The following is a 25,481-nucleotide window of genomic DNA, read 5'->3' as shown; positions in this document are numbered from 1 at the left end:
CCTTGTACCTAGTTAAAATTTTCTGAGTACCCAGTTTAGTCCTGACTTGATTCTAATACATGTTTTGAGTCTCAAGGGCTCATATAAGTGACTTTATGAATAATTGCTGACATGAATATTAAACAATCTGAAATGTCTGTATTTAATCTATATATTTCGGTAATGCTCTGTAACCCTGTTCTGGCGACGGATACGGGTTAGAGGTGTTATAATTATTCTTTTTTTAGTTAAATTTAACTATTAACCTTTCAAAAAGAGCCAGATTACTTTTTTTAATGAAAATGATGACTAAAACATTAATTTTTAACGATATTGGTGTGGCAACCCGCTTGGCAGTTCATATGTACTTCATGTTGACATAGCATATTTTTTAAAGGTTAAAGGTCACATTTTTAAAGGTTGAAGGTCACATTTTTAAAGGTCGATGGGCAATCAAGGACAACTCAATTGACGGGAGGAGAATCGTCTTTAGGCATCCACATGGTGCCTTTTGGGAGTGCCACGTGTCTAGCTCAAGTGGGTTATAACAATTTTAATAGTACTTACTGTTGGTAATGATGATAGGCATGTTGTTTAATCTCCTAATTTATTAGAAGACCGAGACTTGATAATGATTTTTTTAATGAATACTTTAAAATTTTGAAATAAATATAAAATTTGATACCAGAACTTTGATTTGGTGCAATTATACTCATAAATTTTTTTTTATTTGGTGCAATTATATTCATGAAACTTAAATCGTGGTCCATATGTATAAATGAAACTTTGATTTTGATCCAATTATATATATTTAAAGAAATGCATATACATTTATTTTCATATTAGATTAATATAGTTATTTGTGATGTAATATATTAACATAAAATTATACTAATTCGATAATATTATTAGTGATTTTCATATGTAAAATGACCCAAAATCGAAGTTCATATATGACACTACACATTGGATCAAAGCTCATGCATGGTTTTAATATTTATTGAAGTTTGACTATGAGCTTATTCATCATTCTAAATTTATATTGAGGTGTTGTACATGATTATAATTGTTTTATCACTAACTCATTATTCATCACTAGAAAGCTTGACAAAGAAATTGTATCAGAAACATGAAAGAGGGGGAATGCTCTGTTCATGCCTAAAGAAGTTTTCTGGATCAACCTTCGTCTTTACATATACCAACCTATCGAAGTTGTTTTTGAAATATTTACGACCCCAAATCTTGGCTTGTGCATAGCTCCCTTTACAACTGAACATATTATTTGATCCAATTTGGAGATCTTTGTAATTAACATATGCTTCTCTTGGAGAATTTGACACGTAGGGTGTCATATAATCATAAACTCTCCTTATCCAATTCAAGAACCTTTTGGAATTTTTATTTTCATTTTCATCCCAATCCACCACGTATATGATGCTGTAGATGATGCCAGCCCTATGAGGAAATGGAATTTCAGTCTCGGGAATCTCATCCATTTTCCCTCCATAAGCCACAAGGAATATATTTGCCATCTTTGCTTCTTCCTCATAAAACATAGGCCACAATCCTTCCAACCCCATTTCAGGAATAGGCTGTTTTACACAATCAAATTTTGCCTTAAAGAATGTCTGAGAAACACCCGTTTTTTGATGTCTTTCAAGTAAAGTTTCCAACTGTACTCCTCCTTGGGTTGAAAGGATGGCTTCAACCCAACTCATTTCCAAGCAATCGTCTCTCACTAGTCCAAATTCAGGGAATCTTTCTTCCATCAATGGAACAAGCTCATCAATGCTTCCAAGAAACATGGAACTAAAATTAGCCTTAATTGTGATCTTCTTATCAGCTTCACTTGATTTCACACTTGATATGAAAATGGACATGAGTAATTCTTTGGGAAACTTGTGCGCAATAGACTGCCACCGATGAACAAGTTTGGTCGCATTTTGCTCTAACGTTTTGCTCACTGTAAAAACAGTAACAATAGCTGGAACTGCGACCAATTTCAATTTCCAAGCAAGGACTATCCCAAAGCTACCCCCACCACCTCCTCGAATGGCCCAAAACAAATCTTCTCCCATGGATTTTCTATCAAGAATTCTCCCTTTGGCGTCAATTAAACGAGCATCAATTACATTATCTGCTGCAAGACCATATTTTCGAAACAATGGTCCATAGCCACCCCCACTGAATTGTCCACCAACACCCACAGTGTAGAAAAGACCAGCCGGAAAGGCAAGAGTTCTACTTTTCTGAGCAATTCCATAGTACAATTCACCAATAGTTGCACCAGATTCAACCCAGGCTGTAGCTTTTTCAACGTCAACCTGAACCGATCGAAGATTCACCAAATCAATCACAACAAATGGAACTATATAATTTGCTGTAGTATAAGAAAGACCCTCAAAGTCATGACCCCCACTTCGAGTTCTGACATGCAGTCCATGTATCCTGGAGCAATAAATTGCTGCTTGGATGTGGGATGGCTGCAGTGGTGTTATAATGAACAAAGGTGCGGGAGTAGATGGTGTTGTGAACCTGAAATTTTGAGCAGATGACTTCAAAACAGAGGAGAATGAAGAATTACGTTGTGTGTAAACGAGCTTTGAAATGGAAGTGGAGTTAGCGAAATGAAGGGAAAGGCAATGAAGAAACCCCTCAGAAGGATAAGCTAAAGTACTACTTTTCCATGACACAGAAAGGAGAATAACAAAAAGAGAAGGGAACATATTGTTAGTGATGAAGTGAGAAATTTGACTAATTTCGTTTGTGGATATTTATCAAATGTGTTACATTATTTATAATGCTAATTTGGTCAACAAAGTCATCTGGCACAAATGAGAGACTCCACTAGCACTTAGCCACTAACATTTCTGATAGAATGAAATCATTTCTTCCTTTACACTTGAAAATGGTTGACTAGAAACTAAGTTGAAGTAATTATGTTAAAGCTGGGCAAGATAAAATATAATTTCTTGTAAAATGGACCGTGCCTGCCTCCACCAAAACCTTCATTTTCTAAGTGGACAAGCAAGTCGGCAACTAAAAATCTTACTCTGCGTTTAGATTGGACTACGGAAGGGGAAAGGAAAGGAAAAAGATTGTTTTTCTAAGGTGAAATCCGAATCCTTCAATTTGGTTTTAATAGAGTTTTTTTTTTTTGAAAAGTGGATGTGTGAGACAGGTTAAGTTGATTTTTTTTCTTTTGGATAATAAATATGAAACGATTATGGTAATTATTTACTATGTCCCGACCTGCTTCAGTATATGAAATTATCTTTTTATCATTGTATATATAAACTATTAAAAAATAAAAATATATTAACATAATTTAAAAAAAATATTTTTTAAAGAATTATGATTACATATTTACTTGACTTTAAAAAGATTAAAAGTATTAAAGATAATAGCAAAAATTAAATTGAAGCGAAGAGAGATGGTATGGGATGATGATGGATGCATCTAACATCTATAGAGGTGATAATAATTTTCAAAATAATACGTCGATAGTAGAGCGAGACAAGAGATGAAGAGTTATCTGTCCCTGCCCCACTCCATTATCATCTCTAATCCTTTCCTTTTGTTTGTGTTGAATTTTTAACTAAGGCAGGAGGAAGTAAGGAAAATTGATTCTCTTTCTTTTCTTTTAAAGCTCAATTTTCAATTAAGTTATAAAATATTTTTTTCACCCTCTCTTTAAAAAAAAAGTTAATTTCATAGATCCAAGTTTTAAAATTTAATTATAATTAACATCTTTTTCTTTTCCATTGTTTTTAAACCTATTCCGACAGCTACATTTTTCGTCAGTAGCGTTACATGTGCCGTCGATTATTTTCCATCGGAATAGCTTTTTTGACTGCTATATCATATCTAAATTTATGAATAATTTTTTTAGCGATGAAATTTTAGCCATCAATATATGACAATTTGTTTATAGTGCATTTTATGTATATGATCAACTTGTAATTTGGTAGGTTCATCAAACAACTAAATGAATTGATGTGACTTAATTTCTACTAAAGTAAATGATTTAATTACTTTAAATTAGGCAATTAATCACTAGATGACTTTATTTTAGTTATAATTTAACCACGCTAAAATTTTACACTTTCCCATTTAACTTAATTTGATAAAATAAACATTGGGGTACGTAATAAAATATAATATTCATCAAGATTACAATACCATCGTGAATTGCAAATGTGAGTTATGGCGGTTGTATATAGTTTAATTCATATACTGCAATAACATTATAACTCAATATGATAGATTTTTAAGTAACATACGTATTACATCATGGTCACAATAATATCTTATAAAGATCTTCTTATTGTAAATAAATTTAAAAAATGTATGTGCATATACAATCATAATAAACAAAAATATATTAATTTAATATTAAAAATACATTAATTATAAGCTTAAAGTGTTACATTATTATAACTCGATCTATATACTCCTTTAATTATTTTTTGTTGTAATCTAAATATGTTTTCTAAACACTTTTTGCTCCTGAGCTTTCTCTTTCATGGAAAAATATCTTTGTAGCTTTGGAATATTTTTGTTTTTTTAGAAAAAAAATATTTCAAGTCATGAAATAAATTTCTACATCCATTATGTATGAATTATGACATCAAAACATGTCATAAACTCTACTTTCATTAGAAATAATGTAATAAAGATGTTATTTAACACTTGTCCATGATATGATCATTCCTTTAAGAAAAAAGTCAAAAGTGGACTTTCATCTATCAAAACATTTTTCTACCCTAGTAATGTAAGTCAAAACATCCAACAGTAATGTAAGTCATTATAAATATATTATATATATATTTCATCACTATTTTCTAGGCTCGGCCAAGTGCATACAAAAAATGGACTTAAAATTTTATCTAAGCTTAATTCAGATAAAAGATGTTAAATTTGAGCCTAGTTTATCTATATTAATTTTTTATATTATACTTTTATAAAAATAATTTTAAAAAATATAATACATAAAATACACTAAAAAAATTAAAATAAATGTTTCTCAACAAATTAAAAATACAATAAAAAAATCTTTATACTTAAATAACACTAATATAGTTGCAAGTTAACAAACAAATGCCTCTAAGGTAATAGCAAAATTAATAATAAAATAAGAGTTATACAATATTCAAATAATAACAATAAAATAGTACTAATATAATAACAAAATAGCAACAATGAACAAAATTTAGGCAAATTCAGACCAAGTTAGGCCCGAACGAAAAACTCTAACTTAAGGTCCGGCTCGTTTAGAAAACGGGTTTTATTTTCTTATCTAAACTCATTTTTTGGACTTATATTTTTGTTCAAAATTTTTTTATTTTTTAACGGATCCTTAAGTCTAGACAAGTGGCCCAACCTATAATTAAGTTTAGATTAAACAAAAGAGCTTGAAATAAAGATAGCAAAAGACCCTCCGTGACCCCTACAGCTAAGGGAGGGGCAGCCTGAAACACAGTTGGCTCGCACGGCCAATCCTTTATTATTTTATATAAACGTTGTTAACATGTTATTTAATTACTTGAAAATTGTGGAAAATTTAGTGTTTGATGCTATCATATTGCATGTATTTATATGTTGTTTAATCTCCTAATTTAATTTAAGTTTGTTGTTTGTATTGGAATTGTCTTTATGGTGATTCTTAGTTTTATAATTTAAAAAAAGTATGTATTATGGCATTATTAAATTACACATTTCATTACACTCTAAACATAACTAGACCCAGAAACCAACTTTAGTTTATCTTACTTGGTTACTAATAACATGTTCCCAGTTCTTATTGTTGTTTTATTTTCCTTGTCATGGAAAATTAGTGATTCAACTCAGCCAGCTGAGGAATTTCTTCATTGCCTTTCCCTTCATTTTCACAACTCTTCTTCCATATCAGAACTCGTTTACACACAACATAATTCATCATACTCCTCTGTTTTGAAGTCATCAGCTCAAAATTTCAGGTTATCAACACCATCTACGCCTACACCTTTGGTCATCATAACACCACTCCACGCATCCCACATCCAAGCAACAGTTCATTGTTGCAAAAAACATGGACTGCAACTCAGTATTCGAAGTGGGGGTCATGATTTTGAGGGTCTTTCTTATACTACAACTTATGAAGTTCCGTTTGTGGTGATCGATTTGTTGAACCTTCGATCCGTTCGGATTAATGTTGAAAAAGGTACAGCATGGGTTGAATCCGGTGCAACAGTTGGTGAATTGTACTATGAAATTGCTAAGAGAAGTAGAACGCTTGCCTTTCCTGCTGGTATTGGACACACCGTGGGTGTTGGTGGGCATTTGAGTGGAGGTGGCTTTGGCTTATTATTTCGAAAATATGGTCTTGCTGCTGATAATGTAATCGATGCTCGTTTCATTGATGTTAAAGAGAGAATTCTTGATAGAAAATCAATGGGAGAAGATTTGTTTTGGGCCATTCGAGGTGGTGGTGGGGGTAGCTTTGGGGTAGTCCTTGCTTGGAAATTGAAATTAGTCGCAGTTCCAGCTATTGTTACTGTTTTTACAGTGAGCAAAACGTTAGAGCAAAATGCGACCAAACTTGTTCATCGATGGCAGTATATTGCGCACAAGCTTCCCAAAGAAATCCACATGAGCATCGGTATATCAAGGGTGAAATCAAATGAAAATGAGAAGACGACAATTCAAGCAAGTTTTAGAGCTGTATTTCTTGGAAGAATTGATGAGCTTCTTCCATTGATGGAAGAGAAATTCCCTCAACTCGGAATAGTGAAAGAAGATTGCTTTGAAATGGGTTGGGCTGAATCTAATCTTTACTCTACCCAATTTCCAATCGGAGTACCATTGGAAACTTTACTCAATAGGAACCGTAAGTCAATTCTTTCAAAATTGTTCTTTAAAGCAAAATCTGATTATGTAAAACAGCCTATTCCTGAAACAACATTTGAAGGATGGTGGCCCAAGTTTTACAAGGAAGAAGCGAAATCAGCAATTATGGTATTTGTGGCTTATGGAGGGAAGATGGATGAGATTCTCGAGACTGAAACTCCATTTCCTCACAGAGCTGGCAACCTCTACAGCATATCATACGTGGTGGATTGGGAAGAAGAGGAAAATAAAAACTCTGAGAAGTTCATGAGTTGGATAAGGAGAATCCACAATTACATGACGCCATATGTTTCAAAATCTCCGCGAGAAGTGTATGTTAATTTCAGAGACCTTGATATTGGGACTAATGAAATTAATGACAAAGAAAATAGCCACGAACAAGCCAAGATTTGGGGTATTAAATACTTTAAAAACAATTTTGACAGGTTAGTGCATGTAAAAACAATGATTGATCCTGAAAATTTCTTTAGGCATGAACAAAGTGTCCCTCCTCTTCCATGTTTGTTGAAGAAGGAAGCAAACTCGAACAGCTTGGGAAGCTTGTAAGATCAGATCATATTGTTTCTCGGCCAAGGTTTTTTGTTGATGAATTATACTTGTATTGCTTAAATCCTTGTTGATATCATATTACAATACTAAAAATAAAAATAAAAACAGCTATTGTCATATATTCAGGAACATTTTGAAATTATAAATTAAATTATTTAACTTTCAAAGTGATTCGAAAATTAAAATAATGTAATTTGTAATTTAAAATTTTAATCGCTGCCCGCTGCTTCCAATAAGATAAGTTAAACAACAGGTCACATGGCCTATGATTTGTTCTTTGAGTTCATTAGTATACTAATTTTCGAACATTGTTTCAAAAATCTCCATAAACAAAGACTTTTGGTGAATGATTGAAGAGAGGTATAAATAAATAAATTACTGATTTTTTTTTCTCCTAATCTTAAATAATAAGACTCGCACTTATTTTGATGATTCACCCTTCATACTGCTTTCTTTATTTTATTTTGTATGGCCTCATTTAGCATCTATAGGTTAATAATGTCTTCTTCGAGGAGACATAAAATTATTCATGGACTTTCCACCTGATTTTGTATAAAGTTCAAGTAACCATTTATGGATATTCAAAAAGGACAATACATTTAACCAACGCGTATACACTGGTACGTATATCGTTATAAGAAAATGCTAATGGAATGAAAGTAGAATCAAAAACATTTGAGTACCTGGTGTTACTATTTACGTTTTGTATGATTTCAGCTGCAATAGCCAACAGCTAAGTACAGATTGTGACATTTGCTAGCGGTTCTCCAATTGGATCAAAGGTGATATCTAATACAACAAGCTTGCAACATCCCCTCGCTAACTCTATTCTAATTTTCAAGTCTCAACAACAATATCGAATCTCTTCAAACAACTACCATGCTGTTTGACTAAATATACCTGCGCGCGTAAATCCACTCAAACTCGAAACCTGCAGGAAAAGTGCACATTAGTGATTAGTGAACTGAAACCTGTGAAGTATATTATTTTTGGTTTCATACAGCTCAATTGATGTTAATGGAAGAATTCTTGATAAAAATCCATTGGAGAAGATATGTTTTGGGCCATTCGAGGAGGTGGTGGAGGTAGCTTTGGGGTAGTCTTAGCTTGGAAAACAAACTCGGTGCCAGTTCCAGCTAATGTCACCGTTTTCAGAGTTCACAGAATGTTGGATCAAAACGCAACTAATTCATCAGTGGCAGTATGTTGCACACAAGTTTCCTAAAGAAATACACATGAGCATCCACATGAGAAAGGGTGAAATCAAGTAAAGATGAGGATAAGATGACAATTCAAGCACGTTTTAGTTCCATGTTTCTTGGAGGCACCGACAAGCTTCTTCAATTGATGGAAGAGAAATTCCCTCAACTTGGACTAATGAAAGAAGATTGCTTGGAAATGAGTTGGGCCGAATCTGATCTCTACTTTGAACAGTTTCCAATCGGGGCACCATTGGAAACTTTACTTGGTAGGAATCACAAGTCTGCTCTTTCGAAATCTTTCTTCAAAGCAAAATCTGACTTTGTAAAACAGCCTATTCCAGAGAAGCAAATCCACGGCTATGGTATTTGTAGCCTAAGGAGGGAAAATGAATGAAATTCCTGAGACTGAAACTCCTCATCCTCACAGAGCTGGTAACATCTTCGTCATTTTATACATGGTGGATTTGGAAGAAAAAGAAAATATAAACTCTGAAAAGTTCATGAGTTGGATGAGGACAGTTTACAATTACATGACTCCATTCATCACAAAATCTCCACGAGAAATATATATTAATTACAGAGATCTTGATATTGGGGTTAATAAATTTAACAACCACAAAGGAAACTATGCACAAGCTAGGATTTGGGGTCTTAAATATTTTAAGAACAACTTCAACAGGTCGGTGCATATAACGACAAAACTTGGTCCCAAAACTTCTTCAGGCACGAACAGAGCATCCCTCCTCTTTTGTGATTGTTAAAGAAGGGAGCATACTAGAGCAACCTTAATCATAATGGAAACTTGTAAGATCAAATATAGATTTTTTTGGCAAGTTCTCTATTGATGAATGATCGACTATATTAAAGCTAAACTCTCATAGTTTCAACCAAGGTTTCCTTTTTCCTTTTAATCTAATCCAATATTTGACTAATTGATGACAAATATAGTTCAATACCAAAGAAACAAAATTGAAGTCTAAACTCTAAAAAATAATTATGAGTTATCATGTTGAACTATCATAGTTTCAGTCAACTCATGTGCTCAAGGGTCAGTCACTCATGGGATCCTTAAATACTTGAAGGGAATACCTGGTAGATGATTGCTATGGTTTGAGAAATTGCTCAGACCTAAAGGCTGCTATCAGTATAGCTTAACCTGGTTCAACATGACAGGACAAAGCACATTGAAGTAGACCGGCACTTCATCTAAGAAAAGCTAGAAGAAGGGCGTAAATCTTTTCCGTATATCCCAACTCAAAAGCAATTAATAGATGCTAGCACAAAAAAAATAAAAAAAGGGATAGTTTTTATTATTTAACTTGCATTTGACTCTTTCATTACTGAAGAATCGGTTGTGGCTATACATATTACCAGCTTGTAATATATTGAGGATTCATTGTTCTTATTCTCTTAATCTTCAAACATGGTATCAAAGCAAGCTGTCCTATTTGTTCATCTATTTGTGATAGGTTGTTTTATGGTTACGATGCAAGATTTATGCCACATGATAGGTCCATTATGCCTACATGTAAAATTCATGTCAAATTATAAACCTTCAACATCCAAAGCTCAACACAAGCACTCTTAAGATCCCTATCTAATGGCCTAACAGAAGCCTCCTGGAGTTTCTTGGGGGTGAGACAGCTATTAATGCCTGAATTAGTAAGAAGTCAATTAGGACAGCATTAAAGTAATCAATGTATCTACAAAGCTTTTTATTAGACTTCAATTGCTGATGAAAGTGTGAATTTCAGTAACCTCAAGAACATTGGTAATCAACCATGATTAAAAGTTTTTTCTTAGGAAGAAATATACTATTGGCAAGTGTTAGGAATTTGAGATGGCTGATGAACAGTCAAGTCTGATCTTAGGCTAGATCTTACTCTGCTACCTACTATAAAAATTCCCAAAATGACCTATTTCGTTAGAGCATAGGTTTCTTTTTTTATTAAACATGATTAAGATCAGGATAATTGACTTGAACTATGGTTCTCCCTAAAGTACCCATGCTGCACAATACATATCTGGATATGACCCTCCAAGTACATTCCCAATATATTAAAAAAAATATTGAACATATGCATATATCCGATATTCACACTCAAGTCCAAGTAACATAGGATTTAGAGCATCGAAACTTGTTCACAGAATATTTGTAAATGAATCAGTAACTGGTGACTGAGAGAAGACTTCTAATGTATTTTTGAGGGTCTTCAGAAAGCTTATATATCATTTATTATCCAAAATACAAGGTTCCATCACAATAGCTACCCATAACTCATGAAAGCAAGTTGCAATAGTCTTAATTGTTTCAAGTTTTATACCAGGCAATGTATATACTAAATTAAAGTACAATCTTATATGATTATATATAGATATACACCTTCAATTGATTTAAGTTTTGCAGAAAAATGCAGAACAACCTAGGACCATTACAACAAAACCAACAACAGCAAGAACTAAAGCTACCAGATCTTCAAAAGGAATATATATATATTGGAGATACGGAACCTACCAGGGATTTTGTCACTCAAGATTGGTATGTCGAGCTCGGATGGCCTCAGGACTCTCTCCCAAAACCTCACCCAATTTGTAAACCACCATCTCAAACAACACAAACATGGCCCCCTCATAGACACTCCCCATAGGCAGCAATGTCCTTGATTTCTCCCCACCGCCATCATCAGCCATAGTCTGGGCTGCAACATACGCTACCACATTTGCATGCCTCACACTGGATCCCGTTTCAGGCTGGGCAGTCAGCAACAAAACTCTACCACCATGGGACCGTGCCACCGAGCAAATAGCATCGACAGTGGAGAACCCTCCAGGGCCAGCTGATGCTACGAGAAGGTCTTTGGAAGTAATTGGTGGAGTAGTCATGTCGAAGACGAAGTGAGCAGAGAGACCCAAATGAGCAAGGCGCATACAGAGGGCCTTCAACATTAAACCCTCTCGGCCTACACCATAGAGAAAAACGCGACCCTTTTGGGACACTGTGGAGGCCAATTCTGCTACCATTAGGTCCAAAGCTGGTGGGTGGATACTGGGTTTGGAGAAGATGGAGGCTATATGGTTGCATATTTGTGAGGCTAAGCTTGCCATTGAAGCGTTACCCGTGTCCATGGTAACCGAGTTTCAGGGCTATTGAACTGGAGTCAGCCGAGTTGAGAAGACTATCTCTGGCATATATATTTGCTGACGGGTCCTCGAGCGGTTTATTTTATCGGTGGAGGATTTGGAATTTGGATAAGGGGTGTGAAGTTGCCAAAATGTGAAATTACAAATTAATACAATAATAATTTTACTCATTAACCTTTTTTAAAAATTAGATAAATAATTATCCAATTATAAAAATTATAAAATAATTATTTTTTTTACTTACAGCTTTTAATTTGATATTTTATTTTGCATTTTTACTTTTTTTAATGTATTTATATCCAATAATTTCCAACTTATATGTAAACTGTAAATTTTAAAATTGTTTAAAAATAATTTTTTAAGTTTATTGCTATTTTTGCAATTAAATATACTATTGAAACTGAAATAAAAATTTAAAAGTAGAGACAATATTACAATAAATCATTTAATTATTATAATATTTAAATTTAATTAAAAATCTACATTATTATAAAAAATAATTTCAAAACCTTGTTCAGTTAAATTCAATCTAATCTTATTAAATTCATACTACATAGATTGTTTCTCGGAAAGAAAAAAAAAGTTGAAATAGATTAAAAAATCAATTAAATTTTATGTTTTTTTAATAATTTAAATTTTTTAAAATTTTTTAATTTAATAGCTTTGTTGGGTCAAAGAGACTATTTAACAGTTTTGGCCAGTTTTACGATTCTCACCATAAAAAGGCCAAAAATAAGAAAAATAGCTGAATTAATAGCCGACATAGATAAAAAAGTTTTTTTTCTTTTTGCCGATATAAGCGTCCATAATCCGTTCTCTATTGCTACTCTCGTAATGGCGAAAAGAAGAAAAAGCCTTGCTGACCAAGTTCCCACTGAAATCTTTTGGTCTATCTTCAACAAGTTAAGTTTCATAGATCTGCTTCAAGCCAAAGCTGTTTGTTCGTCTTGGAATTTAGCCGCAGAAGAGTTCGTTTCAAAGATGCCATGGCTAATGCTTCCTTCGAAGAAAGAAGTTGAAGAAGGAGACGGTGCTTTTGTTAACAACAATGGCTACAATGGGTTTTTCAATCTGTGTGAAAACAGGGTTTATAACTTGAAAACCACGCCAATGGAATTCAGGGAAAGCTGCTGTATTGGTTCATCGAATGGATGGTTAGTTTTCTTGGAACACAAGGCAGTCCCCTTTTTATTCAACCCTTTCAAGCAAATCAAAATACACCTCCCTTCTGTTGATTATCTTTTAGGGTTAAAAAAGATGGAAAGAAACGAAGATGGTGAGTATGAACTTGATTATCTTAAAAAGAATCAAAGGTTCTTTTTCAAGGTCTGCGGGAAACAACAAGTACGAGAATGTTTTATTCAGAAGGCAATCCTGTCTGGAAAACCAGATTGTAATGAAAACTTCGGTGTGGTTTTGTTATGTAACAATCGTGAAGAGATTGCTTATCATCAACGTGGATACAATTCTTGGACCGTCATTGATGTTAGCCATCCACCTTACCGAGACATAATCTGCCATAAAAACCATCTCTACGCATTGAGTGATAACAACAGTATCGAAGTATGGGATTTAGGCGGCAGGGACTACGTTGGCCGGATCGTCAATAAGTCCGATATCGTTCTTCCCTTTCCCGACAAGTCACATACCAAAGGAAATTCTGTAAGAGGTTTTGGTACCAGCAAGTTCTATTTGGTCGAATCATGTGATGATCTTCTCCTTATTGTGAGATTCATTGGAGATTATGTGGATTTTGATGGAACATTACTTACTGAGTGGGATCTTTTAACTGAAACCTGCACCCAACCCAAAATTTGTCCTTACAGAACATGTTTCTTCCATGTTTATAAACTGGATTTCGATGAACTAAAATGGGTGGAAGTCGAATCTTTAAACGATCGAGCTTTGTTCTTGGGCGGGAATCAATCTGTCTCTGTCTCCGTTCAATCTTTTCCAAACTGCGAAACAAATTCTATTTACTTCACCGATGATTGTTGGGAGAAAATGGAAGAAGATTATAATTATGGTGGTCATGATACGGGCATATATAACATTAAAGATGAAAGTTTCAAGCCAATTTATGAGTTTTCTTCAGACAAGATTCAACCACCACCTTGTTGGATCATCCCATCAGCTATGCTAGAATCCCAGCTTGGACAATGTGTTGCAAGCTTGCCGGGCTGTAACTAATTTTTTTTTCATCAGATATGAATATAAATTCTTTTTATTCTATTTTTGTTTTGAATGTAATTTTTTTTCATTAGATGTGAATATATAAATTCCTTTGATTCTATTTTTGTTTATATTTGTATGATTTTAATTTTGGCTGCTTTTCTTGTTGGTTGATGTCTCTGCCATGTTCTCGTTAGAATAATAACATTAATTACGATGATAAGAATATAACATAATGTATAATCTTTTTACTTTCATTGTTTGTGTTATATGAATCCTGTTTGATCCAATTCATGCACCATAGGAATGTATTTTTTCTATTAGATATTAATTATAATAGGGTTGTTTAACTCTTGTATAATTATTTTTTAACATTAGTGAATTTCTTCTCTCATATCCGTGGTTTTTCTTGATAAAGATTTTTCATGTAAAATATGCATTTTTTTTACTGCTTTGCGATCATTATTATTACCATTATCGACAAATAGTATAACAATTTGGAAGAATTAAAAATAGAAGCTCAATTACTAGTATTATTATTTATATTAATGAAGGTTCATTATAATACTATTTATTTGTTATATGATTATTAAATGAGTATTTTTTTCTTTCAAAATGTCACTCTAGTGAATTTAACAAAAAAATTAACTAAAAATTATACATTCTATCAAATTATTCTTTATTAAACAAATATAGTCTACAGCATTTAAAGAGAATATATAAACATCAATAATTAAAATTATTATTATACTAATTAAAATTAATTATGAAACACATTTATCTAATTATTTAATCAGTCAGACACTAGGAATTTTTTTTGGATAATAGTGTTTGAAGTCTAAATTTGATGTCTTCCAAGGAAATGCTAATCCCAAAAGTGCTCCAAATCTGTGTATTCTTCAGACTTTCAAAAATAGTCTTCTTCTTTTTTCTAATCCCTCAATGGAACTTTACTTTATATATTAAACAATAGAGGGATTAAATTCTTGAAATTTAGAAGGGACATGTTCAAAAATCCTAAGAGTACAAGGACTGGGGCATAATTAAATCAACTTGAACAATAAAACCATTTTAATTGAACAAATACCAAGTACGAACCTTGGACTGTATAATTTTATAAGAACTATCAAATTTGAATTCTTTCTCATATAAAAGAGCATCTTTTACAATTATTAGTTTGAATGGAAATTGAGAAACCATTTCGAAGGGTGATAACTTGCAAGACATTAGTATCATCTAAATTTCACACACGATCAAAACAAGAAAAGAACAAAACTTGATCAACTGTTAATCAATATGAAAATCTAATGTGAAAACCCTGAATTTATTTACAGGAGAGCTACAAAAGCAGGGTAAAAGCAACTTTAACAAGGTATCTTTCCTCCCTCTAGGGTCTAAGTAGGACCGGTCATACCTGCACGATTTCTCAACATTTCGGTTCTCTTGCTTCTCTCCATTACCTCCACTAACCACTCCGCGCCTTCTTTAATCCCCGTTCTGCGGTAAAAGTAGACTTTAATGTTTATATCTTCTCTAAATTTAAGTCAAGGAGACAAGATTTTTATGAATAAACAGAACTTACCCATCAAAACCAGAAACAGCCTCAAACATGTAAACCCTTTCATCCAATTTTTTAAGGTCTAGATATCGGGCGAGTTCTTCAGCTGTTACAGCTTCAGAAAGATCCTGCATCAAAGCCACAAATGTTGACCTCACTGTTTATCATAAAGAACAAAAGGAAAACATATAACAATTACTAAGCTCAAGAAAAATGAAAATCATATTAATTTACCATTACATCCTTTGTAAATTAAGACGATTTTAAAAATGATGGATAATCTTTGTAAATATGCATGCCTAAGTTACATCTATCATTTTCTCTTCTTTTATTGTTCCAATTTGGAATGATTTGTGTTTGTATATACGAGTTAAAATGGTCATTTTTCTATTTTCTTTCCTCTCACTACTATCTCTTACTAAGCATACTAAATATTTTCTTTTCACTTCTCCAACTTCTTTTATCCATTCTATTGTTTTTTCACTCAACTTAACACATCCTAAGGTTCATATGAAACCAAATGCTTCCAAGTCCAAACTGCCAAAAATACAGCATTAGATGCAGACAAATTAGGGCAGTACTAAGAGAGATATGATATAGAACAAGGATCGCTCATAGAAGCTTTAAAGAAGAAATGATAGAATTTTCATTGTCCACTTTTAATACAAATAGTTAGGATTTTGGTAAGGACTAAGGATACCTGTTTGTTTGCTAATATCAAGAGAGGGGCTCCCTGAAGATCCTCATGTCTAAGAACTTTCTCTGGACAAAAAGTAAAAGATATTAGTAAACTATGGTAAAGTTATACAACTGTATACAATACCCTAGTACTGTACTAGTAGAAACCCATTTCATTAAACAATTGGAAATTACTTACCAAGTGCCGATTTTGAATCTTCAAAACGTGAAGGGCAAGCAGCATCAATTACGAATACCACAGCATGTGCCTCTTCATAGTATTTCTCCCAAATTGAGCGAAGACCAGGCTGATAAAGGTAACAAGGGGGATAAATTAGTGTCACACACTGAACTTGCTTTGGACATTACACCATGCACGACAGAAAATATATTATAAAAAAATGCCAAGCTTTTGCCATCAAAGTTCAAACACTGCAACTACATATTTCCAGTCTATCTCCCTTATATACATTTCAATAAAAACCGAGCAGAGTGCTCTGAGAAGTTATATCGAACACATTGCAGCAAAATGAGTGAATAGACCCAAAGCTTTTGATTCAGCATCCACTTACCTGGCCTCCCAAGTCCCAGAACACAAGTTTTGTATTTAGAACTTCGACGCGACCAATATTAAGCCCAACAGTTGGAACAATTCGATCAGGTGGTAGACCTTCCAAGTTTGAGTATACGGATTTCAATTTCTCCAACAAAGTCTAGTCCAGAAAAAACAAAAATGATCAGCACTGAAATTAATATTTCAATATAAATGAAATCTATGAGAGAAATGAGTTTATTGTAATCACTGTTTTCCCAGCCTTGTCGATTCCAAGAATGAGTACATGAAACTCTGTCTTGCTAAATAGGTACTTATAAAGTCCATAAAAGAGTGAGAACATCTCTGTCTTGTTTACTCTCTAATAAATTACACGTTCCTTCCGGTCTTCACCAATACAATTGAATGTCAACTGTTCTCATAATTTACAGTCCCGACTCCAGATTCCTAAAATCAGAAGTGAGTCAAATTAAATAAAAGATCAAACAGAGCGAGTCAAATACAAATAACTCAGCCCAGTCAAGTGTTCAAAGTCCTAGTGTTCATCGCTCAAGTTATTTCAGTAAAATCATTTCAGAAGCCTGTTATTCAGCAAATTATCCGTAATAAAACAGCTCTTGCTTCTATTTTAGCTCTTCCTACGATTCAATCTAACATCTCAAGATGCAAACATTCAACATTCATTATTTCCTACCAAAAAATTAACGAGCCAAATTTACTCAAATTAACAAATAAAATGGAACATAAACCACGAATGTATCGCTTCAAATCCAAACTTTCAATCAATAAGGAGATCAAATCAAATTTGACAAAAACGATGAAAAAACAATAGATCCAATCAAGCGGTGGAAAGATACGGTTGAGATCTCATCTCACAGAACTAAAAAAGTAACTCTGAATCCAGATTAGAAGAAGCGATAAAAATAGAAAAACACTAACAGCTTCGCAAGATCAAAAAGAAAACTAAAAAAGAATCCATGACAAGAACTGCCAGATCGAGAGTGAGAAAAGCTATCACAAATTTAAGGAAGAAAATTAAAAATAACGAAAACTTAGATCCAACGAAAAAACATTATCAAACAAGAAAAATTTGAAAAGAAATACTTACTATGGATGGAATTTGATTGCAGGATTCTGCTTACTCCTGCCGTTGAGCCTTGTAAAAAAAATTAATTAATTAAGAGCTACTGCTTTTAATTTCCAAAGAAATCTTCTTTTCTGTATTCTTTTGCCATTTTTTTTCTAGGTTCCCCGGTGCGCCTAACTATTTATATTCCAGTGCTGCACTTGGGCCACGTCAGTGGACACCAAGTTGCTTACGTGGCAAAATCCTAGAGGTTCGTTAAAATTTAAGATTCTGGGTGGACGTAATAGTCAAACAAATCGAAGGTGACGGCAACCATTGCGTCCGGATTCAACCGGTAATTGGAAATGTAGAGAAGGGCGGAATAAGGAAAAAGTAATAATTTAAAAGTAAAAAATATCATATGAATATTTTAGAAATTTTTATATTATAAAATGAAAGAAAATTAATATATTTAGGTTTCTTAAATATAAATAATTGATAAAAGACTTCTCTGTTGCTCACAATTTCGATATTGTCAATTTCGAAATTCATCAATCAAGTATAATTAAATATGGTATTAATAATTTTTGGATTTAATATTAAAAATTTATTTTATTTATTTTTTTGAGTAAAAAATGATAAAATATAATTTTAACTTTTTCATTGTAAGGATTAGTTTGGCATTGCTTTTGAAAAGTTTGGTTTAAAATTTGAGTATTTAGCATTGCTATCAAAAAGCACTTTTGAGAAATAAAATATGTATTTTGGGCATGTTATTAGTAAGTAACAATTATTATATTTTAGTAAGAATATAAAAAAATTATTATAACTTGTTAATATTTTAATATATGAAATATAAATTTTAAATATTTTTAAGTAATAAATATTAATTATTTATAAAATTTAATTAGAATATATGAATTATATTTTAAATATTTAAATATAACCATTAAATATTCGTAATTAGTATTTTAAAAAAAATAATTTTTTATTTTTAATTAATGATTTTAACACATTTGTATTTAAGCACCAAAAAGGAAAAAAAATACTATATTATTAGATGAGTGAAAAAATAATTAAGCACTAAAAGTACTTGGGAGAGAAAAAGCTAAAAATTTTAATTTCTCCTATCCACAAGCCAAAAATAGCTTGTTTACATAACTTTTCTTTGAAGCCAAAATACTTTTTAAGCGCTGCCTAACTGGTCCAATGGATCTGCATTCTGTTTTAATGAGAATTATCGAGTAATAAATTGCTTGAATTCCTCTACACGATAAAAGTGGACAACACTTCAAGTGGAGACGGCTTTCAAATGAATCTACATGGGTGGAATTTGCGGCAAGTAGCAATCTAGATTGCTTTCATAAGGTTAATGTATTTAATGAGTGTGTAAAAAGAATTATTCTGTACATTCGTGATACCATTTAAATAAGTAATTGATAATAATGCTACCAAAAAATTCAGTTTAAATGCTGTTATCAATTTTCGAAAATGTAATATGTAATTATATACTACCAACAATAAAATATAATCGTATCTTATCTAATATTTCTACCAACAATAAAGTTAGAAAGGATTTGATTACAAATTCCACAAAAGTGTCAACAGTGCCAAACACAACTGGTGGGATTTAATGATGCAAACCACATCCTAACATTATGCGTGCCCAACTGGGAAACAATAATCATACTTAAAATGTCAAACAAATAAAAAACATTAAAAGAGAGAAATGTTACAACATGGTTACTAGTCTTCTTTTCTTTCTTTTTTTTTTTTCCTAAATTCTGGCTAGTTTCCTGCACTATACAAATTAGAAAGACGATATAGCCTTCGGCAATCACGGCCTCTCTCCACTCCGATGATGATGGTGACTGTAATTATATATAGGATTTCTAATACCGTGTTCTTTAGACATTGACTTACCTGTAACATCGTATTGCCGGCGTATGAATTCGGTTTGCGAGAATTTATCAAGACCGACGTCTGGCAATGTCAAGTGGTTAACAGATTGGTTCGGGACAGAGCTCGGTTGCTGCTGAAAGCAATGTTGATTGTCCAGACCGTATTCAACCGGAATTGCCCCTGTAAGAGTTTTTATTGCGAACTCAATGCAAGGGTCTGCCCAGATATCTGCCAAAGGCATTTCGAGGGATGATTCAGGCATATCGTGGCCTTTTTCGACCTTTCCGGTATGTTCTTTCCAAATAGCTGAGTCTGTCAGAGGCATATCGAGACCGCATCCTTCCCTCTCGGCACGAGCTTCCGGAGTAGCTTGAGTCACTGGATTTTTTCCACTATTTGACTCTGATATCGTTGGAGTATCGCAGGGAATTCCGGTGAGAGTTTGAATGGCAAATGCAATGCATGGATCTGTCCATAAATCTGCAATAGGCATATCAATGAGAGACCCTGGCACGCCACTAGCTTTATCATCACTTTCAAGCTTCCTGGAACCGAGAGGCAAAACACTTTTATCTTCGCCTGCATTAGTTTTTGTTTCTAAATTTCCAACATGACCATTCACGACCAGCATGTCCACGGAAGAAACCGTGTTACTCATACCCAGTATTGGTTCTTTACTCTTAGAAGCATCAAGGGCACAGCTTGTTTCCAAAGAAGACTCAAGTAAATCCAGCTGCTTGGAAGCCCTATTGATAAGGTTACCAGGGGAAGAATTCTCCTCTCCATCAAGTACTTCACTTAATTGCTTAATTGAAGATCGGCGAGCTCTAGTTTTTATTTCCGGTGTTGGATCAAGTGCAACTCCAGCAAGTCGTTTTGAAGCTCGTCGAGGGGCACTAACATCTTTCTTAAGCTTGGTCTTGCTCCTTCCTTGTTGGGTTTTTTCAGTTTCATCATTCATCATCCCATCGTCTCTACAATGTTCATCTAAGCCGATCCCAACTGCATCACCCAAAGCATGTGCACTTTCTTCTTTTTGTCCCATCTGTTCCGAGTCCTTAGCTTCTGACAGGTTCAAGCTGCTCGATTCAGCATCTACTCCAGCTGAGGTACAGAAGATAAATTGAATCAAATCCATTACCCTATCTCGTGCCATCAATGAACATCACATCGGAATCCAACACCCCAACTTTCAGCATCAAACAGTCCATTACCAAGGATTAAACATTATAATATCTCATTATAATAATTAATAATACCATAGAACAACAACATTAACCGAAGTTTTGGGGGATTGCAACTTTAAACCTTTATGCTGATTTGGAGTATGTTCAGAAAGGGACATCTGTTCTCCAGTACTGGCAGAATTAAGCATCTCTTCTTCCTTTGTTATCCCACTCGAATTTGAAACATGTTCAGCAGTCTGTTTCTCTACTTCATCAGTCATTCCTTTCACAGCTACCTTCTGGCTCTCGACAATTACAGGCTCCTAAGGGACAGCAAACAAAAATCAAGAACCAAGTTCAAGTTTAGGGTAATTCGTATCAAGATAATGCTGTTTCAAGCACTTAGGGATACCATAAATCAGATACATAGATTTCTAAACCCAAAGTGAGCACGTCGGTACCAATGACTGATAATCATAACCAGGGAAACTAAATGAGATGAGAGAACCTAACACTAAGCAACCGAGAAATACAAATACAGAAGCTTGGAGAAACCGAACATAATTATACATACACAGATATCATCTTCTTCCAAATCCTCTTCATTGCTTTCATTCTCCTTAGGCTTGAAAGCAAGCTTTCCAAGCTTCCCGGTTTCAACATAACGAAGAGCATCCTTCATGGAACGAAACACATATCCACTCACAGGATCAGTGTAAAACTGCAGAAATATACATATCAATTAAAGTAGAAATAGCCAACATCCATAAATGCAACAAAAACTAGGATACTTGCAATACCGGATCTCTTCTAACTTTATTTCCCTTCTTTGTTATCTTAACTTCCTTAGTCCATCCCGGAGGTAACCCTTCTGCCTCGGCCTTCTCGACTGTAACCTATATTGCTTGAACAATCAAAAAAAGGTTTTTGTTTAGTCAAACAAATTATGGTAAAAATCAGCATATATTTAAAGTTATAAACAAAAAAGGAAAGAACAGATTTCATCAACAGACATTTTTCGAAGATTGTTTGCTCGGAACTTTTTCCTTCTCTTCTGTTTTAGAACCACATTTTTTGAGATAACGAACCACTTCTGCCCTGGAAATGAATCTATGTTCACCACATGGAGCATAGTAACACTGCAATATAAGTCCAACATGTCATGTAAGCTTCAAAAACAAATCATCTAGCATTCATTGGTTGTTGCCAACAAGACCATTTTTATTTGTTTGGTCCGATGCTAGTGGTCTAACATACATAACAAACCACCTATAAGTAAAGATTACCAAAACAAAGACAACCACTACAAGTGTTTCCCTCATTCAAAGACAATATTATTCGATCTCCGGTTTAGAAGAAAAAGTGAGGGTACAAGTTAAAAAAGCATCCTCTTCTTAAGCAGCATCGCATCCACTCCAAACAAAGTCAAAGATAAACGGAACAGATCCAAAAATTAGAAAGTACACTGCTAGAATTGTTAATGGAGACGTACCCTCAGGCATGCATATTATGTAAGTTGTATGAAATGAAAATTTTTCTAATGGTTTCCTTCCCTACGAGAACACACACAACCTTATTTCTCACAAATTTTATACCAAATAATTTCGAGAATTTCGCAGTTCAACTACAGCTTTACATAAGAACCATTTGTTCCCTTCAAACATTAAACAAGTTACCATGCACTAAAACCTATCCATTAAACAATTCAGTCACTACATCATCATCAACCTTCCAACAACTATAAAACTAAATGGATAGAGTAGTTCTTACATCCTACAAGCACTCAACTAAAAGAGGAAAAAATAAATAAATATTAAAAAACAGTAAATATAAAAGAGCTAAATACAGAAGTTATAATAGTTGAAGTTCAAAGATCTTATCTTTAACATGATACAAACTTAGAACATTAGGTCAAAACTCAAAAAATTGAATTCCCAACAAGTAAAATTAGGTAAAAACAAACCAAGGATCTTACATTTTCTAAACCTAAAACCTTGAAAAATCAAACAAAATAGCTACAAATTTATAATTAAAAAAAAGTGTTCTTTATCGACAGAAAAAATTAATCAAATTTAACTCATACCTTATCTTTTTTACCATTCCTTCTTTGCCTCACCTCTACTTTCCAACCAGGTGGTAACCAATCATCACTTGTTTGGTCCTCCATTATTTTTTTTTCAACCCTCCTTGACGGAATAAAAAAAGAAAAAGAACTTTCCGGCGACAGAAAAAAGGAGTAGTGTTGTTTCAAAGCCTCGAAGTAACACTAACAAGTTGAACCCCAAAAAAAAAGGGAAAGTGTAAATTCAAACAGAGGGTTTTCTTCAGAAACCACGTGTAGCCATAAAACTTACAGTGCTCCAATTCAAGATAATAATAATTATTATTATACACTAAAAACGACGAGTCCCGTTCTTCACAGCACTACACTTTGGGTTTGGGTTTGGGTTTTCGTATAAGAAAGTAAATAATAAACAGCATATTCTGCTTCGCCACTTCCCTTTTTGTTGTTTATTAGTATTAAATTCTTTAGCTTTGATTGCAGAAAATTTAAAAAAGAAAAGAAACAGTGAAGAGGTGAAGGTAAAATTTACGTGACATGTGCTTGGCTCAGCTTGGCTTCGGTTTCGGTGCGTTGTAATTTTTGGACTAACAGTGCGTTGATGTAATATTTGGACCAAACGGTGTTTTCCTCATAGAAAAATGCTGATCGTGAATGAATAATAAATTTTTGGATCTAAAGCGTAACTTTACCAATATATTATTTTGTGATTTTATAATTTCTTTTAAAAACTGTATAATTTATATTGAATTTTGGATTAAATTCGAATTTGAGTTAAATCTAAGGGGTTTTTTTTCATTTTAAAAAATGAGTATAAAATTTTATTTAAAGCGTGTGGTGGTTATTTGTTCAAGTGATCATATTATATGTTTCGCAATTTCATTATTGCTTTTGTCTTTAGAATGGACCTCTTTGGCCCAATAAACTCTTATGATTGCAAAAACGATTACATAGGGCCACTAGTTTACCATTCATGAAATGGTTTAATTTTATCTGGTCCCTGTACTCTTTCAAGTTTAGTCCTTAAATTCTTTTTATTTACAGAAATACAACCCTTTTACTTATTCAATCGTTTTTTTTACTTATTATATATATATATAAAATAAAATATAAAGGTTGGATAAAAAGTAGATTTTATGTGAAAGGTCGTCTCATTGATCAAGAATTACATAATTAATTATATATATAAAAAAGAAAAGTATTTTTAGTTAAAAGAGATATGGACATAAGAGTTAGGAAAATAAATTTCTTTATAGTTTATAATTTAAAGGAAAGTTATTTCATTCAATAAATTATTAGTAAATTTATATTTCAGTTATTTAATTTTAAAAAGTTAAAAAAAATAGTTATTAAACTATTCGAATATTTTGATTTATGCTATTTGACTATTAATTTTTTTTTAAATCTGGTTGGTGAGCGATTCGATAATCGGTACAACAGAATAATACCCATAGACAAGAAGAAGAACAGAGAAGAAAATTGTTTGAATTTTAAATTGTGACGTTTAAAATTGTTTCATAAGAAAAAAAAACTAAATTATAGAATACGAGTGGTCGGAGATGGGAACAGAGAAGGTATACAGTGACAATTAACAGTCCAACAACCTAAATGAAGAATTTCGAATAGTTTAATAATTATTTTGTACTTTTTAAAGATATATTAATAATTCAATAATCTTAAATATAATTTATTCAAAAAATTAAAATAATCAAAACAGACTCAAATTATTCAATTAACCCTAATTATGAGTTAAAAACTTTAAACAATAACCCCTGATTTAAAAGAGTCCAAAAGACGATACGCGTCGTATTAATACAAGAACATAACCCTAAGAAGAAAAAAGAAATCCAATATATTCATCTTTACTGTCTCAAACATCCATAACTACTAAAAACAATGCAATAAAGAGCACCTTCTTCTTCATCTTCATAAATGGAACTTTTATTACACAGCCGAAGGGTACAAATCGATTATGAAGTGGGTTTGGTCCCCCAGGGACAAGTCTATGTGAAACTACATGGACTGATGAACTGGTTTTAGGCTTCCCTATAGGGCCCCTACCATGGATAACAGTGAAGCTTCTTAAGAACATGGGAGAATACCTGTCCCTTAATCTTTGATCAATTAACTCTCTGTTGCTGCTTGTTTCTTGCTTGATATGTCGACAACTTGTAACACCCATTAATCCTAGGATGATCAGAAAAACAAGGAACATAACTAAAGTGTTTTCTTTAGTTCTCATGGTGATGGTAAAAAGAAAAGGCTTGAAAGGGTGAAAGGGTGAAAATGGTGGAAGAAGGTTTGTTTTTTGTGTTGGAAAATGCCTATATATACGAAGGATTTCAGCTGACTTCTGGTGAAATAAATAAATAAAATATTTAGAATTTGTTTCCAAAGAATACATTTGTTGGACTCACATCTTCTATTTATGTCGTAAATGTCAACGGTTTGATGTGGCATTTGAGCTTCACAATTTCCTACTCAATATGTCATTTTCTAATTGGTTTATCATATTGAAACCAGCTAATTTTTTAATTATAATTTTTTGGGAAATTAAAATACAAT

The 25,481-nt window shown here is 33.0% G+C and overlaps 6 protein-coding genes across 13 annotated transcripts; 2 read left to right on the top strand and 4 right to left on the bottom strand.

Moving 5' to 3' along the window:
• Positions 1-960: 960 nt before the first annotated feature.
• On the bottom strand, positions 961-2,728 carry LOC107947301 (cannabidiolic acid synthase-like 1). The gene has a single exon (XM_016881904.2). The coding sequence runs from the start codon at positions 2,703-2,705 to the stop codon at positions 1,101-1,103; it is 1,605 nt and encodes a 534-aa protein (XP_016737393.1). The 5' UTR covers positions 2,706-2,728; the 3' UTR covers positions 961-1,100.
• Positions 2,729-5,752: 3,024 nt separating this feature from the next.
• LOC107947685 (berberine bridge enzyme-like 28) lies at positions 5,753-7,532 on the top strand. The gene has a single exon (XM_016882259.2). It carries the CDS (start codon positions 5,767-5,769, stop codon positions 7,411-7,413), a length of 1,647 nt encoding a protein of 548 aa, XP_016737748.1. The 5' UTR covers positions 5,753-5,766; the 3' UTR covers positions 7,414-7,532.
• A 544-nt stretch (positions 7,533-8,076) lies between these two features.
• Positions 8,077-11,888, bottom strand: LOC107947302 (3-hexulose-6-phosphate isomerase). 7 transcript variants are annotated; one of them, XR_001697080.2, is made up of 4 exons: positions 11,134-11,843; positions 8,717-9,057; positions 8,418-8,637; positions 8,077-8,347 (listed from the first exon to the last, which is right to left on the bottom strand). XR_001697080.2 is itself a non-coding variant. In XM_016881905.2 (2 exons), exon 1 carries the CDS (start codon positions 11,742-11,744, stop codon positions 11,145-11,147), a length of 600 nt encoding a protein of 199 aa, XP_016737394.1. In that variant the 5' UTR covers positions 11,745-11,888; the 3' UTR covers positions 8,077-8,347; positions 11,134-11,144. The 7 variants fall into 7 exon arrangements, 1 of the variants encoding a protein (XP_016737394.1); XR_005921998.1 differs by having other exon boundaries at positions 8,717-8,991; XR_005921997.1 differs by having other exon boundaries at positions 8,418-9,402.
• Positions 11,889-12,593: 705 nt separating this feature from the next.
• On the top strand, positions 12,594-14,486 carry LOC107936873 (F-box protein SKIP23). The gene has a single exon (XM_016869650.2). It carries the CDS (start codon positions 12,594-12,596, stop codon positions 13,947-13,949), a length of 1,356 nt encoding a protein of 451 aa, XP_016725139.2. The 3' UTR covers positions 13,950-14,486.
• Positions 14,487-15,143: 657 nt separating this feature from the next.
• Positions 15,144-17,982, bottom strand: LOC107947303 (ADP-ribosylation factor-related protein 1). Its single transcript, XM_016881907.2, has 7 exons — positions 17,829-17,982; positions 16,971-17,167; positions 16,740-16,880; positions 16,367-16,475; positions 16,190-16,251; positions 15,514-15,617; positions 15,144-15,428 (listed from the first exon to the last, which is right to left on the bottom strand). The coding sequence occupies exons 2-7, from the start codon at positions 17,061-17,063 to the stop codon at positions 15,326-15,328; spliced, it is 612 nt and encodes a 203-aa protein (XP_016737396.1). The 5' UTR covers positions 17,064-17,167; positions 17,829-17,982; the 3' UTR covers positions 15,144-15,325.
• Positions 17,983-19,307: 1,325 nt separating this feature from the next.
• LOC107947304 (methyl-CpG-binding domain-containing protein 13) lies at positions 19,308-23,492 on the bottom strand. Of its 2 annotated transcripts, none has more exons than XM_016881908.2 (6): positions 22,938-23,492; positions 21,868-21,993; positions 21,655-21,750; positions 21,429-21,575; positions 20,997-21,177; positions 19,308-20,792 (listed from the first exon to the last, which is right to left on the bottom strand). In XM_016881908.2, the coding sequence occupies exons 1-6, from the start codon at positions 23,019-23,021 to the stop codon at positions 19,624-19,626; spliced, it is 1,803 nt and encodes a 600-aa protein (XP_016737397.1). In that variant the 5' UTR covers positions 23,022-23,492; the 3' UTR covers positions 19,308-19,623. The 2 variants fall into 2 exon arrangements, with proteins under 2 accessions (XP_016737397.1, XP_016737399.1); XM_016881910.2 differs by having other exon boundaries at positions 21,429-21,530; positions 22,938-23,486.
• Positions 23,493-25,481: the final 1,989 nt, after the last annotated feature.

The sequence above is a fragment of the Gossypium hirsutum genome, chromosome D12, assembly GCF_007990345.1.
Source record: "Gossypium hirsutum isolate 1008001.06 chromosome D12, Gossypium_hirsutum_v2.1, whole genome shotgun sequence".
Taxonomy (NCBI): domain Eukaryota; kingdom Viridiplantae; phylum Streptophyta; class Magnoliopsida; order Malvales; family Malvaceae; genus Gossypium; species Gossypium hirsutum.
The sequence above is the reverse complement of the archived record's forward strand: the minus strand, read 5'-3'. Positions and strand labels throughout refer to the sequence as shown.

Bases quoted from the DNA above. Each gene is read 5' to 3' on its own strand.
- LOC107947301 (XM_016881904.2), bottom strand. From the start codon at position 2,705: ATGTTCCCTTCTCTTTTTGTTATTCTCCTTTCTGTGTCATGGAAAAGT.
- LOC107947685 (XM_016882259.2), top strand. From the start codon at position 5,767: ATGTTCCCAGTTCTTATTGTTGTTTTATTTTCCTTGTCATGGAAAATT.
- LOC107947302 (XM_016881905.2), bottom strand. From the start codon at position 11,744: ATGGACACGGGTAACGCTTCAATGGCAAGCTTAGCCTCACAAATATGC.
- LOC107936873 (XM_016869650.2), top strand. From the start codon at position 12,594: ATGGCGAAAAGAAGAAAAAGCCTTGCTGACCAAGTTCCCACTGAAATC.
- LOC107947303 (XM_016881907.2), bottom strand. From the start codon at position 17,063: ATGTTCTCACTCTTTTATGGACTTTATAAGTACCTATTTAGCAAGACA. The intron at 15,618-16,189 runs GTATCCTTAGTC...GCTTTGATGCAG, and splicing joins TGATATTAGCAAACAAACAG to GATCTTTCTGAAGCTGTAAC. The intron at 15,429-15,513 runs GTAAGTTCTGTT...CTTTTACCGCAG, and splicing joins GCTGTTTCTGGTTTTGATGG to AACGGGGATTAAAGAAGGCG.
- LOC107947304 (XM_016881908.2), bottom strand. From the start codon at position 23,021: ATGGAGGACCAAACAAGTGATGATTGGTTACCACCTGGTTGGAAAGTA. The intron at 21,751-21,867 runs GTCTGTTGATGA...CAAGCAATATAG, and splicing joins GCAAACAATCTTCGAAAAAT to GTTACAGTCGAGAAGGCCGA. The intron at 20,793-20,996 runs GTTTAAAGTTGC...TCTGTACCTCAG, and splicing joins TACTCCAAATCAGCATAAAG to CTGGAGTAGATGCTGAATCG.